The 19,004-nt window shown below is 51.2% G+C and overlaps 1 protein-coding gene across 1 annotated transcript in view; it reads left to right on the forward strand.

Moving 5' to 3' along the window:
- LOC147660885 (myeloid leukemia factor 2-like) overlaps nt 1-19,004 on the forward strand; it is an 83,792-nt gene that overhangs the window by 21,747 nt on the left and 43,041 nt on the right. The window contains exon 2 of the mRNA XM_086951448.1: nt 11,925-12,027. Within this exon, the coding sequence (XP_086807574.1) occupies nt 11,972-12,027 (56 nt within the window). The 5' untranslated portion in view covers nt 11,925-11,971. The remainder of the gene's footprint in view (nt 1-11,924; nt 12,028-19,004) is intronic.

Raw genomic sequence — 19,004 nt, forward strand, 5'->3', positions numbered from 1 at the left:
GATCGGTACCCAGCCCCATTTACATTTCAAAGTCGTTTGCCTCATGCACACACAAAGGAATTCAACACCAGGCCTACACTGTCTTTTGTCACTCCAGAGAGTTTGGAGTCTCAACAGTGATAGGGGAGAACTTTCTGGAACCAGATGTGGGGGAAGGAATGGGAATCCCCTCGCTACTGATGGTGGCACCACGTATAACTATTGGACCTCCAAGGTCACTTTTCAGAACACTCCTGGACCTGAGGAAGCTACAGTAGAAGGACTGCCCTGCTGCCAGAGGACTGCCCTGCTGCTTGAATGGCTGTCTTACTGTCTGAGAAGGAAGTCTAGATCTGCTTCCTTTCATCCCAGGCTAACCAGAGTCCCTCCAAGGGTTAGGTGGCTGGCCCGTGTAAGCTAGAGGGGGGACACACACATCTTCAGAAGCCTCCCTGCAACTGCTTAGCTGACCTGCTGTACTGAACCTGCCTGAGCCCTGCTCCTGCCCTCTGCTGGAATGATTCCCTGATCCCCAAGAGGTGCCTCACCAGGTCCTGGATATTTGGCTGGTATTCGAGTGTACTCCTCCATGCTTAACTGTGAACTTCATCAAATCTAATGCAGCATGAGGCAACTCGATGCAGGAACTCTCATTGCAGCAACCTCGCAGCTGGCCTCAGAAGAACAGACGCATCGCTTCACAACTCGACGCACCACCTTGCAGTGCAGTCCTCACAGCTCCTCATTAGACCTGGGAAAGTGTGACGCAACTCATTGCAGGACTTTGCATTTCATCACTGTACAGCTCCTGGCCGGAACCAATGCTGAGTGACACGAAAACTCGCATCAACAATCTTAGGTACAACTCTCAGAGGGACTAACCTGGTCCTAGTATCCAGCCCTCGCTCCATCGTGGTCAGCCTGAATTTATGGCTTTGTCTCAGTCCAGTGGCACTATTGTTTACTAAACACTTTAAAGTCCAATATCTGTTTCTACTGATTGGATTTTTTAGGTTTTGCGCCTAGCGTTGTAGTGCACAACATTGCTTGCGCAGCGAGAGACCTCTTGGAGGGGGTTTGAAAACGGCCCTAGGAATCGCACACGCTCATGCGTGTGCTTTTCCTTTTGGGACAGGCTATTGGCCTTTGCGTGCGTCTTTTTATAAAAAAACAGCACGCAATTGGCCAAAGGCGGGCGCATTGCTCTGCCCATGGCCTGTTGGTGTCTATTACGTGCACCGGCCGCCATGTGATTCCAATTATTGTGACACGGGTGCGATTATTGAAACCCCATGTCTCGCTGTGGCGCGCGTGCACCACTCGTGGGCTTTTTATCCATACGTTTCCTATGTTACCAGCCTGCTGCTCGTAGAGAGGACCGTTTGCCGTTTGCATGCGCCCCAAACCAGCCTTTTCACGCCCTTTCCTGTTTCGCAGGAGATTACAACAGCATTTAAACCAATTATTTCCCGTAACAGGTCTATATGCCAACCCAACTATACCAAAGAACTTATCTGAATTCAATTTGTTTTTCGGACCCCAGGAGTAAATTCAGAAAGCGGGCTTTAAGGCAGGGGCGGACCCAGTGGACGTTTAGCCGCTGTACTTCTGCGATATCTTGCTATTGGGTACCCGAAGAAGTCAGCCCCGACCGAGATGGGCTAACCCTAACTTCCAATGCACTGGAAAATCCATCTGTGCTGCACCGGCAACGTGATCCAATCGCAGCAGAACCGGCCCCACTCCAGCATGCAAAGCAACATAGGCCAGCGAGACAAGTGAAGATGTAGCTGTCACGCATGCCGTGGCCCTTCTGCATTGAGGTACACGGCAGGCGGATTTAGGTGTACCGCTAAGTAAGAGGAAGGATCGCTTACCGGTATCTCCAATGATGATCTTGAACAGGAAAGCATAAGACATGCTGCCCCTACTAATGCTGGGCCCTGCCTCCTCCCCTGATCCTTCCGCCAAACCTGGGAACCTCATACCACCTCAAGGAGTGTCTACCACTCTGGTTAATTTTCAAATAGGGACTTACTATATTGCTTTCACTGAAACGCTCCCCCACTAGTGGAAAAGACCTACTGCTCCAGAGCTGCTCCTACCTCGGCTCGTGGCACAGATCCTTTGCTGCATTACAGCAACCACCATTGCTCCACATCACTTCACCAAGAGAACACTGGAAAAGTAGGAAGGACAACTGCAAATTCACCCAATTATAATGCAAGGAAATAGTTTAAACATCACCGGGCTCCAACCCTATCTGCACCAACCCGCCGTGCAGGACTGCCCCTGGACTATGCCCGCACCCACCCAATTCTCCTTATCTTGGAAAAAAACAGGGCCCGATTCACAGAACTAACTTAAGACAAAATTCTAAACTTACTACCATTTTGGTATTCACAGAAGGCACTTACTCATTTCGTTATCCATAGAAGTTAGGAGTCCTAACTTTAGGACTCCTAAATACCTTCTGTGAATACCGAAAGTCTTAAAGCTAGGATTTTTCTCAGTTTAGGAGTCCTAACTTTACTACTCCTAAACTGAGATTGCAATGCTGTTCCCATTCACGCGCTGCATCCAACCTTCCCAGACGCAGATGGGTGCGGCTTCCTAACTCCCCTACATGGCCATCCCACTTGCATTGCTCTGGGCCCATAACTGTGCCTCCCCAAACCCAACTGCATGTATTCCTACTGAAGCCGTACAGTCGTATGAAATGAAATGTAGCATTGAGAACATACCGAAAATTACAAGTTTTAACAGCCACCACGTTCCGCCACAGTTGTAAAATGCAAGACAGTAAGAATCCCCTATGGCAGGAAAACCTCGGTTTGGTTACCCTAGCGGCCAACCTTCGCCACCTCCCATGAGGTGTGCAGCGCACCCATCAAGTTCTGATGGCGCAATGGGGAACCTTATCACACTTGTGTTCCATCCTTCAACATTCAAGGAATCAGGCTATTTCCAATAGCGCCAAACCCTTCGTTCTGGGTGGCGCCCCCTGTAGTCCTGGTGGCCCTGCCTCCACACAGCCCAGCTTTGCCGGACCTCCCAACTTGTCATCCCCGCCTGCCCTGATATCCTTATCTCAGACATTCCTTCTCCTGGACGACCTCATGCCCCCAATCCAGTCTCCAACCTCCTTTACCCTGTAATCAGACCCTTTGCTACCTATACCTCAGCTACGTAAATTGGTGCCCCTGGCGCGCTTTTGTCGCCTTCAACCCTAATCAGCGTGTATGTGTTTATTTTGATTGCCTAGCCCAGAAGGCTTGTCCCCTCCACTGAGACCCAGCCCACCGTTACCTGCTATCACCCATATGTGCTCCCAACCCCCGCCAGACCCCTCGCTACCTTCTCCCCAGCTGTCCAACTTACTGCCCCTCCCCCACCCCACCCCCTGGCGCGCCTCTGTCCCAACCCCCAATCCAGTCTCCTCCCTCCTCACCACGAACCTCCTTTCCCAAACCAGCTTCCAGCTCTCTTCGTCCGACATCCTCCAGCTTCCTCAGCCAGATAAGCTCCATTTTCCTCAGAGACCGCCTCCAGCTGCCTCAGTCCAACAGCATCCCTCTTCCTTAACCTGACAACCTCCTGCTTCTTCAGCCCACCAGCCACTGGCTCACTCACAAACTAAGCTAAATAGCCTTCTGTTCCCTCAGTCCGACAGTCTCCTGCTCACTCAGCGCAACAGCTAACTGCTCCCTTGATCAACAGTCTCCCACTAACTCAAAGCTCAGCCTTTTGCTCTCTCATCTCAACAACCTCCTACTCTTCAAAGCAGTCAGGCTTCTGCTCTGTCAGCTCAATAGTCGTCAGTTCCCATAGATTTACGGCTGAACAGCCTTCTACTCCCTCAGCCTGTCTGCCTTCTATTCCCTCAGCCTGACAACCTAAAAGTGACAATCTCCTGCTCCCCCAGGCCAACAGTTTCCTCTGCTGCCAGGTCGATAGCCTCAGGCGGACATCCTCATCCTGATATTCTTGTGCTTTTGCAGACTCTTGCAACCTGACGGCCTATCACTCTTAGGAACCCACAGCTTTTTGATCAGCCAGCCTGACAGCTGATCACTCCTGCAACCTAGCAGCCTTTCCCACTCCTGTAGCCAGGCCCCATCTTGCTCCCACAGCAGCACACCCCATCATCTGTACAACTCGACAGCCTCCAGCTACAGCCACCATCCAGCCTCTTACTCTGCAGCCTGAAGCCCTATCCTTCACAGAACTCAAAAGCATTCTGCTCCCAAATACTGAAATATTGATGCTCCCTCCATGCAGATCCCAACATGGCTGTAGACAGGAGACTAGACACCCGTAGCATCTGTAATTTCCTGATATTAAAGCATTAAAGCTTGTAGATTTCCTCTCGTCCACCACAAGCAGGATTGGCGGTATAGAGGATGCAAAATAGAGAATGTCCCTTCCTAAGGTCAGTTACGTGCGATGAAGGAACCTGGTGCAGAAGGAGCAACAAGTTTGGCCTAATTGTGGGGGCCCTGAGAAATGGCGAATTTTCAAGGAACAAGCATTTGCAATGCAATAGGTCTCACATTTACGCGAGTTTAAGCTATTGCCATTGTAAATGACAATGTCTCTTATTTATGTTTCAAAAACCAATACCAAAATGAACAAGCATTTACAATGCAATGGTCTCTGCATTGGTAAAGTTAGAGCTATTGGCATTGCTCATGACATTATTTTTATTTATGTTTTTGTTTTTAAAACATATAAATAAATGGCATTGTCATTTACAATGCCAATAACTTAATCGCTCGCAAATGCGAGACGTATTGCATTTGCACCCACACAGAGCCACCCACCCACACACACACTGAGCCACCCACACACAGAGCCACCTACAAAAAAAGCTGGCCGCACAGCCACGGCCGCACAGCCACGGCCGCACAGCCACGGCCGCACGGCCACGGCCACGGCCACACGGCCACGGCCACACGGCCACAGCCACACAGACGGCCACAGCCACACAGACGGCCACAGCCACACAGACGGCCACGGCCACACAGACGGCCACGGCCACACAGACGGCCACGGCCACACAGACGGCCACGGCCACACAGACGGCCACGGCCACACAGACGGCCACGGCCACACAGACGGCCACGGCCACACAGACGGCCACGGCCACACAGACGGCCACGGCCACACAGACGGCCACAGCCACACAGACGGCCACAGCCACACAGACGGCCACGGCCACACAGACGGCCACACAGCCGCGGCCACACAGCCGCGGCCACACAGCCACGGCCACACAGACGGCCACAGCCACACAGCCACGGCCACACAGACGGCCACAGCCACACAGACGGCCACAGCCACACAGACGGCCACAGCCACACAGACGGCCACAGCCACACAGACGGCCACAGCCACACAGACGGCCACAGCCACACAGCCGGCCACAGCCACACAGACGGCCACGGCCACACAGACGGCCACGGCCACACAGACGGCCACGGCCACACAGACGGCCACGGCCACACAGACGGCCACGGCCACACAGACACGGCCACGGCCACACAGACACGGCCACGGCCACACAGACACGGCCACGGCCACACAGACACGGCCACGGCCACACAGACGGCCACGGCCACACAGACGGCCACGGCCACACAGACACGGCCACGGCCACACAGACACGGCCACGGCCACACAGCCGGCCACGGCCACACAGCCGGCCACAGCCACACAGCCGGCCACAGCCACACAGCCGGCCACAGCCACACAGCCGGCCACAGCCACACAGCCGGCCACAGCCACGGCCACACAGCCACACAGACGGCCACGGCCACACAGACGGCCACGGCCACACAGACGGCCACGGCCACACAGCCACAGCCACGGCCACACAGCCACGGCCACGGCCACACAGCCACGGCCACGGCCACACAGCCACGGCCACACAGACGGCCACGGCCACACAGCCACGGCCACGGCCACACAGCCACGGCCACACAGCCACGGCCACGGCCACACAGACGGCCACACAGACGGCCACGGCCACACAGACGGCCACGGCCACACAGACGGCCACGGCCACACAGACGGCCACGGCCACACAGACGGCCACGGCCACACAGACGGCCACGGCCACACAGACGGCCACACAGACGGCCACACAGACGGCCACACAGACGGCCACACAGACGGCCACACAGACGGCCACGGCCACACAGCCACGGCCACGGCCACACAGCCACGGCCACGGCCACACAGCCACGGCCACACAGACGGCCACGGCCACACAGCCACGGCCACACAGACGGCCACAGCCACACGGCCACAGCCACACAGAGGGCCACACAGACGGCCACGGCCACACAGAGGGCCACAGACAGCCACGGCCACACAGACAGCCACAGACAGCCACAGCCACACAGACGGCCACAGCCACGGCCACACAGACGGCCACAGACAGCCACAGCCACACAGACGGCCACAGACAGCCACAGACGGCCACAGCCACGGCCACACAGACGGCCACGGCCACACAGACGGCCACGGCCACACAGACGGCCACGGGCACACAGACGGCCACAGAGCCACGGCCACAGAGCCACGGCCACAGAGCCACGGCCACAGAGCCACGGCCACAGAGCCACGGCCACAGCCACACAGCCACGGCCACAGCCACACAGCCACGGCCACAGCCACACAGCCACGGCCACAGCCACACAGCCACGGCCACAGCCACACAGACGGCCACAGCCACAGCCACACAGACGGCCACAGCCACAGCCACACAGACAGCCACAGCCACAGCCACACAGACGGCCACAGCCACAGCGCCACGGCCACAGGCACAGCCACACAGCCACGGCCACAGCCACACAGACGGCCACAGCCACAGCCACACAGACGGCCACGGCCACACAGACGGCCACGGCCACACAGACGGCCACGGCCACACAGACGGCCACGGCCACACAGACGGCCACGGCCACACAGACGGCCACACAGACGGCCACACAGACGGCCACACAGACGGCCACACAGACGGCCACACAGACGGCCACACAGACGGCCACACAGACGGCCACACAGACGGCCACACAGACGGCCACACAGCCACGGCCACACAGCCACGGCCACGGCCACACAGCCACGGCCACACAGCCACGGCCACACAGCCACGGCCACGGCCACACAGCCACGGCCACAGCCACACAGAGGGCCACACAGATGGCCACGGCCACACAGAGGGCCACAGACAGCCACGGCCACACAGACAGCCACAGACAGCCACGGCCACACAGACGGCCACAGCCACGGCCACACAGACGGCCACAGACAGCCACAGCCACACAGACGGCCACAGACAGCCACAGCCACACAGACGGCCACAGCCACGGCCACACAGACGGCCACGGCCACACAGACGGCCACGGCCACACAGCCACGGCCACAGAGCCACGGCCACAGAGCCACGGCCACAGCCACACAGACGGCCACAGCCACACAGACGGCCACAGCCACACAGACGGCCACAGCCACACAGCCACGGCCACAGCCACACAGACGGCCACAGCCACAGCCACACAGACGGCCACAGCCACAGCCACACAGACGGCCACAGCCACAGCCACACAGACGGCCACAGCCACAGCCACACAGACGGCCACAGCCACAGCCACACAGCCACGGCCACAGGCACAGCCACACAGCCACGGCCACAGCCACACAGACGGCCACAGCCACAGCCACACAGACGGCCACAGCCACAGCCACACAGACGGCCACAGCCACAGCCACACAGACGGCCACAGCCACAGCCACACAGACGGCCACAGCGACGGCCACAGCCACACAGACGGCCACAGCGACGGCCACAGCCACACAGACTGCCACAGCCACGGCCACACAGACGGCCACGGCCACACAGACGGCCACGGCCACGGCCACACAGACGGCCACGGCCACACAGCCACGGCCACACAGCCACGGCCACACAGCCACGGCCACACAGCCACGGCCACACAGACGGCCACACAGACGGCCACACGCAGACATCCCTCAGTGTAGGTCAGCCACACGCCCATCTCTGCCCAGTAACACCCCAGGAAACCGAGCCAAGAAAAAGGAAGCAGTTTCTTTGAATCCTCTCTACTGGTACCTGCTCGTAGTGTCCTAGGATTGCGCTCCCGGGGTTTGTTGGTTGACAGTGCAGGAGGGATGTATGAAGTTCTGGGTGTCTCTTGCTGCCTCTCACGGAGGGTCCATTGCTTCTTGGCAACCAAACTGCGTTTAATGCCAGTGGAGCGGATTAGAACATCCCCTGCTGTACTGCTGTCCGTAGAGACCAGACTGATATCTGAGCCGCTCAGCGCCATTGGGTAGTAAAGCAGTACATAGGTGCTAACCAAGGAGAAAGTAAGGCGTTATACAGAGGAGTCAGAGGACACTACAGAAGGGACAAGAGTCAGCAATTCACGTTAAGGAGACCAGATGTTCTAGAGGGGCCCATGAAAGAGAAAGTTTTGCTGTGGGGAGACCAAGTAAACATTGGGCTTTCCAACGAGTATGTGAAACAATGTTGAGTAATATAGAGAAGCATAGGATGGAGAAGAGAAGCAGTGGAAAAAAAAGTGAATTTCTATCGGAGAGAGTTGTTCTACACTGAGGCACGAGACTACAGAACGTGCTAAAGCTGAGAGTTGGAGTAAGGCACAAAGGAGACCGAAATATACAGGTACAGTTGGAAGGGACACTGTGCTATAAATATGCAAACCATAGAAACCGGAAACGTAACTGAAAGACACAAGAAACAGTGACACTCGAAACAGTGGTGCAACTGAATCACAACTGCGCTGTAAGGTGTATGATAGAAACAGTGGGTATTAAGGGGAGACCATAGTGACAGCAGGAAAGCTTTGCAGTGGTTCTTGAAATTATACATACAATTGCGCTGTACTGAAAAGCAGGTGATAAAGTGGAGCACCTATAGACGAAGGAGGTACACCAGAAGCCCTATAGAGGAGCCACAGAAGCAGCAGGCGATGTGTGACAATAGGAACAGTGGAAACAGCTAAGCCCTGACGGAAGACAACTGTTAAGCAGTGGGAGAAGGTATAGAACAAGCTGCAGGAAGAGTGCTACAGTACAGCCAGAGACATCCAAAAAGAAAGCTCTAACAACCCACGTCTTTAGTCCAACGTCCGTTACTTCTGTCACCCGCCAGCAACATTCACAGACGCCGCGCACCGCTAACATGCAGGGCGCAGGCGCGTTTTCCCAGCCTCGCTGCAACGCAGCGGCCATGTTAGAATGTAATGTTCTCCAATGTGGTGGTAGATAAACAATTTTCAGGAGACGGGAATACAGGTTAGATGCCATTTCGAATAACTGATTCTGTTTTATAAAAAAATAGTGTGTAGGTTCCGAAAAATACAGCAATGTTTTGATTTGTCAAAAACATTCAAATTAAATTATGGTAAGTTTTGACTACCAGAAATGATAACTTAATGGAATGGAAAACAGATAAGTATAGCGCTTACTACCACTGACTAGGCGTTCAAGCGCCTAACGCTGGGCCGCACACTGCTCTGGAGCGCGTACAAAGGAAACAGAAAATGTTATAAATGAAAGGCCAGCTTGGGGAATGTTTTAGACTTCAGCATCTGTTTGAGTGAAGTGAACCTTCCGTCGCATTAGACACATCTTGAAGCGAGTAGTTGGGCTATAACTTAAGCGATTCTTGTGTAGCTCAAACCCTCCATTAACATGGCCTTGTACCACTGTGGAAAGACGAGGCTGTGCATGGATTGCGTGGCAGAGTTGTGGGAATATTGGCACAGCGCACCCGTAAAGCTGGATACGGAATTCCGTGACCTTTTCGCCCCGTGCCCTAAAACACAACCCCAAATACGGTTTGACTTGCGCTTTTGATGAACAGAATTGCGCAGGTAAGGAAACACGAACGTTTGTGTTGCTTTTGCTTGGAGCAAGCTAAAGACTATTTATAGACATCGACTGAAAAATCAAATAAGAAAGACGAGCGCAGCTAGGGAAAAAGGCAAGAAAAAGACGAGCGCAGCTAGGGAAAAAGGCAAGAAAAAGACGAGCGCAGCTAGGGAAAAAGGCAAGAAAAAGACTAGCACAGCTAGGGAAAAAGGCAAGAAAAAGACGAACGCCACCAGGAGGCAGAGGCAAGAAAACTTACCGACTCGGGGGGGACGCCATCCACACCACCATCTTTTTATCCGAGGCGAAGAAGAAATGCCTCAGAGAAAGCAGTCTTTTTCGGATTCGGGGGCGGGGTTTTCTTTCTATCCTCTTCCCATTGGCTGGATGGTAAAATTCCAGCCAATGGAAAGAGGAAAGAAAGAAAACAAAGAAGCGAAAAAAGACGCCCCCGAATTGGTAAAAGACTGGGCTTAAACGAAGTGATGCCCCTCTCCTCAAATGGCTGGCCTCCGTTTAGGAAGCCAGCCGATGGAGAAGAGGGTCAGGTTTAAGCCCCCATACTAAGAAACATTAAATCTCGGACCGAGACTGCGCAAGCGCAGCCTACAGTTCTCGACCTAAAAAGGCATAGCCATTTACAATACCAATAGCTCAAACTTGTTTATAGTTCCCAATGTATTTTTAGCTCTACTATATGTTAACTAGGCTGCCCCAAGGCACCCCCATCACCCTACAAACACTCTGTATTACCAGGGGGCTGGCAATAACCTCAAACTGTACACATGGTGGAGAGGTGTGGCTCACTGGTTAGAGGCGGCAGACCCGAGTGCAGAGAACGGCCTGGGACCAGGGTTCGATTCCCGACGCGGCAGGGTCTTGGACCAGGATCAGCGGACTGATAATTCTCGCATCGGTGCCTACTCCGACCAGGGAGCACACTCGGCAACTCTGGGCATTAGCTTGCCTCATCTCCACAACGGCCCCACACAAACGCCGGGGATGCCTGGTTTCACCTTGGAGACCCCCAGGAGGGACTATCTCACAGGGAAAGCCAGGACGGGTTCCCCAGCGGTCTATAGCGCTACGAGGCCTCCGGGTAGCAGTGCGCTTTATAAGACACAACAATTTAATTTAACATTATTACACCACAGTTTTTGCCTGCGCAACATTGCTTACTAACTTTTTGCGTTTTATGCGCCTTTATACACTTCGAATGTTATAAACAGCTATCTTTCCAACTAAATTACCAGCTTTTTGCATGCTGTACAAAATGTTTCCCTATTATTTCTGCTTACAGAAAACTCCTTAGCATGCTTTTTGTTTATATGCACTGCTTAACACAGTTACCAGTAAAGTCACCTTGCACAACAAAACGCATTATAAATAAATTGGTAGTACCACCAACCTATATTTCCCATACGTTCATTCCTACATAATACTATATTTTATCGTAATACAAGCACACACAATCCCACTCTATACACTTTACTCAAAACCACTCCACGCTAAACTACTCAACTACACTACACTCTATAATAATTTCCTCTACTCTATACTACACCACTTCACTGTACCACACTACCCTCTATAGGTGTACATTAACAAAATTCGAGCTAGTAATGTTGCATTAATATTTGCAACAACAAAAACTCAAACGTTTACTAATGCGAGACCTATTGCATTGCAAATGCTTGCTTGTCTTTCTGGTATCATTTTATTTATTAAAAATTACTCTTTCTAAATCAGTTTTGGGTTTTTCTTAGGTTCTGTTTTCACTTCTTTATTTTTGGAGTGCTGCATACATTCTTTACACATTGCCTCTAAGTTAAACCTGACTGCTTTGTGCCAAGCTACTACAGGGTTCAGCGCAGGTTTATTTAATGACTTTTGTGTTGCACCCTGACATGGATTTTAGTTGTTGCCCGATTTCCTCACAAAATGTCTCCCTCATATAGTAACAAATCCATTTACAGGAACTCTATAGCCCGCCTCTGATTTATTTTTATTTTTTCCAGTCGAAAGGAGGACCTGTGACTAGGACGTGCGCCTCGGCTGGACAAGCATGTTCCGTCTCATGAGGGATGGAGATCCTGAAGACCCGGCAGCCATGTTCATGATGTGAGCACAACTTTCTATTAAAATTTTATTTTTAAGAATGTGAGAACAACTTTATTGTACTTTCATGCACATTAACCACTAGGCAGGTTTAAATATTTACCACCAGGCCAGGGAGTGAATGGGCAAGAAGTATCAATGGCCCTTCCCGTTACTTACTACAAAACACACACATTTCTGACTTACCCATATGACACCCCATGTTCTCCCCCCTCCTCCCACCACTTTTTCTTTAGTGAACTTGTGCCTTCTTTCTAGTAGGTAATCTCCATTTGTCTGTTAACCTCTTTATCTCGTCCATGAAAGCTTTTCTACTCCTGCTCTCCTATACCTCTTTTCTCTACCATGCGACTCCTTCATGGCCTCTCTTATAGCGCCTCTTTTTTGTAGTACAACCATTTTTATCTCAAATCATAGTTTTTTATATTTTTCTCTCCATGGCATTGCCTTTTGTCTTCTATGCACCTTGTAAGATCTGCCTAACGCAAAGGACAGGGTGTGTTTGTTTCTGAAGTTTACCAGCTCCTTTGCCATTCTTGCCCTCTCTTGGTCTTTTTTTTTTTTTCTTGTTCTTTCCTTGAGGAGCTTCAATGAGCATAACTTTGCTTCTGTCATTTGCACCATCATTTACCTACGTTGGAACTGCACTACCAGGAAGCCTACTCGGCATCTCCCTAGTCAGTGTGCCAGGTGAATATTCCCTTAGGTTTGACTTGACTTGAGCACCATGTCACATAGAAGACTGGAAAATATGTTTGAATTTTAGATCCTGCTGGTCTTAGAAGACACGTGACTCTCACAACACTAACATGTCCTTTTCCAAACTTGCCCCACGACCTAACGCTAACGTCTGTCACAGTGGATTTGAGGCCCACCTTTCGACCGTTGATCAAGATGTCTCTCACAACTCCAGCACATCTTTGTCTGAACCTAACCTAGACCCTCCGAGACAAATTCCTTACATTCCGTCTAACCTGTGTATAGAAACCTGTCACAATCTTAGTTGCAGTAACACTAACAACCTCACCTGGGTGAAGATCTCCCAGTTGTCTTCCTCCCTTAATCCACCCTTTCTTAAATGTGTACTACTTAACTACAGGTCAGCCAGTAAACATGCCACCGATATCGTCTACTTCATCCAACACAACGATTTAGAAATTATCATCCTTACCGATTCTTGGCTAAATCCAGCTTCCACTCCCATCTTAGACCTCCTAGTATCCCCCACTCATGATATAATTAGGCTTGACAGAGATCTGAAACTGGGTGGGGGACTAGCATGTATTCACAGAAACACACTTTCGGTTTCTCAATCTGACTCCTTGATGCATACCTCTTGTGAATACCTCTGTCTCACTATATTAAGTATGAACCTACCTGTCTGCAAACTTCACACTTTTTATCACCCCCCGAGCGACAATCTCCCTTTCACTGAGCAACTAATGGAAATCAGAATGGTTCAGAGCTCGCTGACATTCTGGTGCCGTTCCCGACATACAAGGGAGGACGAATGTAGACGGGCAAACGTAGTATGGGGGTTATATATGCCCGGTTAACTATTGAGCTGGATGACCGTCCTTCCAACTTGTGACTCATCCTCTATCTGATAGTGGGTAACGTATGCCCCAATATTTTGAACAAATAGATTATTGGGCTTATTACGTTTCTGAGAGGAGAATTGTTTGAATTGTGAGGAACTTTCTAATATTTTTAAGTGCCTACTAAAACACGGAAAATGTGTGTTCTCCTTGAGAGAAACACTTGGATTATTCTATCCCTCTGATCGCTGTGTTGGAACCTTAACAGATTATTGAGCCCTGAGGAAGTTCCGAAAGGAACGAAACGCGTTGGCTGAGGCTTTTTATAAATTGAAAAATTAAGGATTTAATTTTGACAAAATTGGAAGCATTCCGGACTTTTATCTTTGGTGCACCATCCTTGTTCCTAAAAGTTTGTATCGGTTTCTACAGTGGAGCATTTGTGTAACAAGCTCTGGATGCATTGCGCACAAACTACATATTAACAGATGTACTTTGAAACTGAGGTGCTTAACCGTGGTCAGCCACACAGTTTGTATTTTGGAACTAATGGAAATCATCTCTGGTAATGTCGACTCGCGGTATCACAAATCGTCCTTGGTGATTTCAACTTTCATTGGTCTAACACCAATGACCCCGCTGTATCTTGCATTAAATCTTTAACTGATCAAGATCTTACTCAGCACTGTATCCAACGAACTCATAACAAAGGAGAAACGTTAGACCTCATTATTTCTAAAGAGCAGTCTATCTACATTGAGTCCATCACCCCTTGTGACTGGTCCGACCACCACTGCATCCTCTTTTATATCAATAGGGAAGTATTGATGAGGGAGGTTCAACCTCTAAAATCTAAGATCTGTAAAAGGGACATAAGAGCTATAAACTCTGATAAACTATCTGCCCACTGTAAATCTGCCCTCTCCTCCCAAGCTGATATATTTGAGGTACAATCACTCACAGACTCTTACAAGTCAACCATCTCCAACATCATGGAGAATATTGCTCCACTCCAACTAAAAAATGCCTCAACAAAAATATCCAAACCTTGGTATAATGAAAACCTGAACTCAGAATGCCGCAACCTTAGGGTCTTTGATCGGTCATGTGGAGTCAATCCCTCATCGGACCAACTAAAACTCATTAGAGATGCCAGTAGCCGATACAACAAACAAATGAGTGCTAAGGCGACTTACTTCAGACACCAATTGGATTAAACGGCAAACCGTCCCAAGAAACTCTTCGAATTGGTCAAACAACAATCAGCCGTTGGGCCTAACCAATCTGATCCTGGTGGCAACCCACCTTCTTGCGATGATCTTGCCGCTTTCTTCACAGAGAAATCTCAAACCATCGCCATAGACCTCGCTGCTAAGAAGGCTTTACTTTCGTCTCCCATTACTACCTCAACCATTGACATCCCTGTGAGGTTTAACCCCTTTGATGCTCATGACGAGCTCAGCTCGTCATGAGGCACGGTTGAGCTGTGCTGATGACGAGCTGAGCTCGTCATGAACAATGGGATTCATGGCTCGAAAAATCCACTCGACCGCTCGCATATGCGAGCTAAATTTAACGAGGGCAAGCTGTTTTTAGGTCCTACACGCCCTTTTTGGCGAGTAGGAAGACAAACTAACTTTTGCCCTCTGTAAAAACAGAGAAAATGTGACACGATAACAAGATTTAAACGCATTTTTATTGCTCATAAAGTCAATGAGGAATAAAGATGCCTTTAAATCTTGTTATCTTGTCACATTTTCAGAGGCGAAGGTCATGTAGGTTGCAGTTAGGTCGAGATTTTTCAAGGTACTAGTCCTGCAGGACTAGTACCATTTTGGGGATTTTTCGAGCCCTGGGATTTACTGATAGCTCAGCACAGGAGGGGAAAACCATCAGCAGCGATGGTGTTAAATAGACCTCCACAAATCCCAAGAACAATGCATCATGGTTCTCCTTTACCACCTTTAGCGAATATGATATCTTCAAGATTCTTCAGAATATCAACCCTTCCAACCACTTCTGCAACCCGTTGCCCCCTTCTATTTTAAAAGAAATCAAGAATGCTCTGATTCCCCACATGGACTAGGATTGTTAATGCTTCCCTAGCACAAGGCATGATTCCAGAATGCCTAAAAGCAGCTCAGGTAACACCCACACTAAAAAAAACTAACGCTGACAAATCTGATCTCAATAACTTCCGCCCCATTTCCAACATCCCCACCTTTGCACACATTTTCTAGTAGTTTCGCTATCTCAACTCTGTGCCCACATGGAGAACTACCAACTCCTAGACTAGCACCAATCAGGCTTTAGGAAGAGGCACAGCACTGAATCTGCTCTCACTCACGTTTTTGATGACATCTTAATTTTGCAGCGTGAATCTTTCTGGATTCACTATGCTGTGCATATTCCGCAAACTGGTGGTTGGATCCGGAATCGTAGTCTTTTTTTTATTTATTTTTATTTTTTTTGTAGCCCAGGTGGGCGTCGACGTCCCACCTTCTGGTGTACCTTCGGTGACGTCGGTATGCTTCCGGCGGAAGCTACCACCCTTGGGCGCCATCTTCAGATTCTTTTTTCCGCTGTTGGGTCTGGATCGTCGCGTGAAGCTACAGAAGTTTTGGAGGAAAAAAGGAGAAAATACAACTACTATTCGACGGTAAAGACCGGAAAAGAGTGGGAGAAGACCATCTGAGAGGAGACGACGAAGAAAGAGAACATCGAGATCTTCGACGTCCTTGGAGGAATGCGCATGCAGGGGGGCCCCCTGAGCGCAGGGATGTACAAGACTCCATTTAAATTCTGCAAAAACTGCCACCACAAGTTCGCGCAGAAGGACCAACACCCGGTCTGCAACCTCTGCATGCCTATCGACCACGAGAGCAGAGACTGCAACGCCTGCTCCGTCTTCAAGCCGAAGACACTCCGAGTTCGAGAGAAGCAGAGGACAGCTCGTCACACGATGCAGGGCAAGGGCCAGGCCCCGACGCTTTACGAACTGGGCCTCTCCACCGACGACTAGGACAACATCGCCGAAGGTCCAGATGACTTCACGGTCGCAGAGACCGATAAGAAAACGCCTGACAAGGTAGGAGAGTCTACGACCCCGAAAACTCCCTCGGCTTCGAAAGCCAGAGGCGGACCCTCGAATGGCAGAGTCCAAGGCCTTGAAAGGAGCACCAGCGCCGAAAAGTTCGACGGCCGAAGCTGCATCCTCTGAAAAAGAGCCCAGCGGATCCTTCGACAAGGACTCCAGGAGGCACAAGACCGGCGAAAAGCAAAGGTCGGCGAAGCAAGCCCCCGACAAAGGGTCTTCGACTTCGAAGGAAAAGGAGCTGAAGAAAGCTTCGCCGCCGCCGAAGAGAGCGGCCGAAACGCTCGACGACGACCAGGCCGCAGAGATGCTGAGAAAGAAAAGAAGGCTCGAGGCCGAAATGGAGAACATCCTCCAGAGAAAGAAAGACTTTGACGAAAAAATGAGAAGTTACAAGATTCCCTCGAGTCCGGCAACGTCCGTCGCTAAGGTGACAGAACAGAAGGAGTTCGACTTCGAAGAGCCGCCGAAAACTCCGGAGCTCTCGGAGCACGAAGAGGACCTCTATTATAATGAAGGTGATTACGGGGACCAGCAGTCAAGCTACGGCTCTGGTTCCTCCACGGCCCAAGACCAGGAGTGGCAGGACATCGAGGCCGAAAATCCGGAGGAGGCGGTGGAGACATATCCGTCGAGGCCTTCACCACCGGATGACATCGGGGCATACAACGAGGTAGTCAGGAAGGCAGCAGAAGCTTATGGGGTTAAGCTAGAGGAGGAAAAGCCAAAAGCAGATTTCCTGCTAGAAACATTGCTCCCCACACAGACAAGAAGCCAATTCCTTCCCATGCTGAAAAGTATCACCGACCAGGGGAAGGAAGCCTTCAAGGACCCGACTACATGCAGATCAGTAACGCCGAGGACGGAAAAGAAATACAAATTCTCCTCACAGGACCCGGCTTATATCAAGGGGTCCGTCACAGCAGATTCTATTATTGCTGCGACGGCCAGAAGAAGGGCCAACGTCCCAACAACATCTGGGCCTCCACCTGACAAGGAAAGCAGGAGGATGGACCTACCTGGGAGGAAAATAGAGAGAAACGCCGCAACGCACTGGCGGATGGCGAACTCAAACGCCCTCCTAAACGGACATCAATACCAACACTGGGATGAGATGGGGCAATTGCTCAAGCACCTCCCGGAACAATACAGTGAGAGGGCATCCCCCCTTGTGGAAGAAGGGAAAAGCATTGCAAACTCGTGCCTGAAGACAGCCTTGGATGGGGCTGAAACATCCAGCAGATTGATGGCTATAGGCATCACAGAGAGAAGGCAAGCCTGGCTCATGATCTCCGATTTCAAGGCTGGGGTGCAGAACAACATCCTGAACACTCCCTTCAATGGTGAAACTCTGTTCGGAGCCCCAGTTGATGAGAAGCTCACACAACTGAAGAAGGACAACGAGACAGCAAGGTCCATGGGGGCCCTGCAATTCAGGGGGATGAGAAGGGGCACTCCAACGTGGAGGCCAAACAGCAGAGGTGGAAACCAGCGAGGAGAATCACACCAGGCGTTCCACCAGGGACAACAGAGTGACAACCAAAGTCACCAGGGCCAGCAGAGGCAAAACTGGAACTACCAGAACAGGGGCCAGTCCTTTCGATCAAGAGGAAACGGACGAGGACAAAGAGGCGGTGAACAACCCCCCCTCTAAGTGACTGCTCACGAGAAAAGGTGCTCACCCACCCAAACCCTCTGGGGGAAGAGCACGGAAAAACAGAGGAGAGGGATACACGGACAGGACACAAAAGATCATATAACTCCAGTAGGAGGCAGGCTAAGATTTTTTCTCCACGAGTGGCGAAAAATCACCACAGACAAGTGGATACTGAACATCATGCAGTTCGGATACTGCATAGAGCTGCTAAAGAATCCACCAAACAGAAAGCCAAAGAGAAGAGAGCACTCGGGAACAGAGCTGCGACTGCTCCAAAAGGAAGCCCTAAGAACTACTCCTCAAAGAGGCCATCGAAACAGTCCCATTCAAAGAACGGAACAGAGGAGTGTACTCAAACTACTTCCTGGTACCGCAAGTGGACGAAAGCCTAAGACCCATCCTGGACTTACGGTTCCTAGACAAATATGTAAAGACCCAAAAATTCAAGATGACGTCCCTGCAAGAAGTCATCCCACAGATAAAGGCCCGGAATTCTTGTCCACGCATCTACGAAGGGAGGGGGATACACGTGTACCCCTACCTAGACGACTGGCTCGTAAAGGCAAGCTCGTACAGGACATGCAAAGATCACGCACATCAAGTCACGAGAACGCTAATGGGCCTGGGTTTCTCCATACACTGGGGAAAATGCTCAATGGAACCGGAGCAGGTGAAAATCTTCTTGGGTGAT

The sequence above is a fragment of the Lissotriton vulgaris genome, unplaced genomic scaffold (assembly GCF_964263255.1).
Source record: "Lissotriton vulgaris unplaced genomic scaffold, aLisVul1.2 SCAFFOLD_3062, whole genome shotgun sequence".
Classification (NCBI taxonomy): Eukaryota; Metazoa; Chordata; class Amphibia; order Caudata; family Salamandridae; genus Lissotriton; species Lissotriton vulgaris.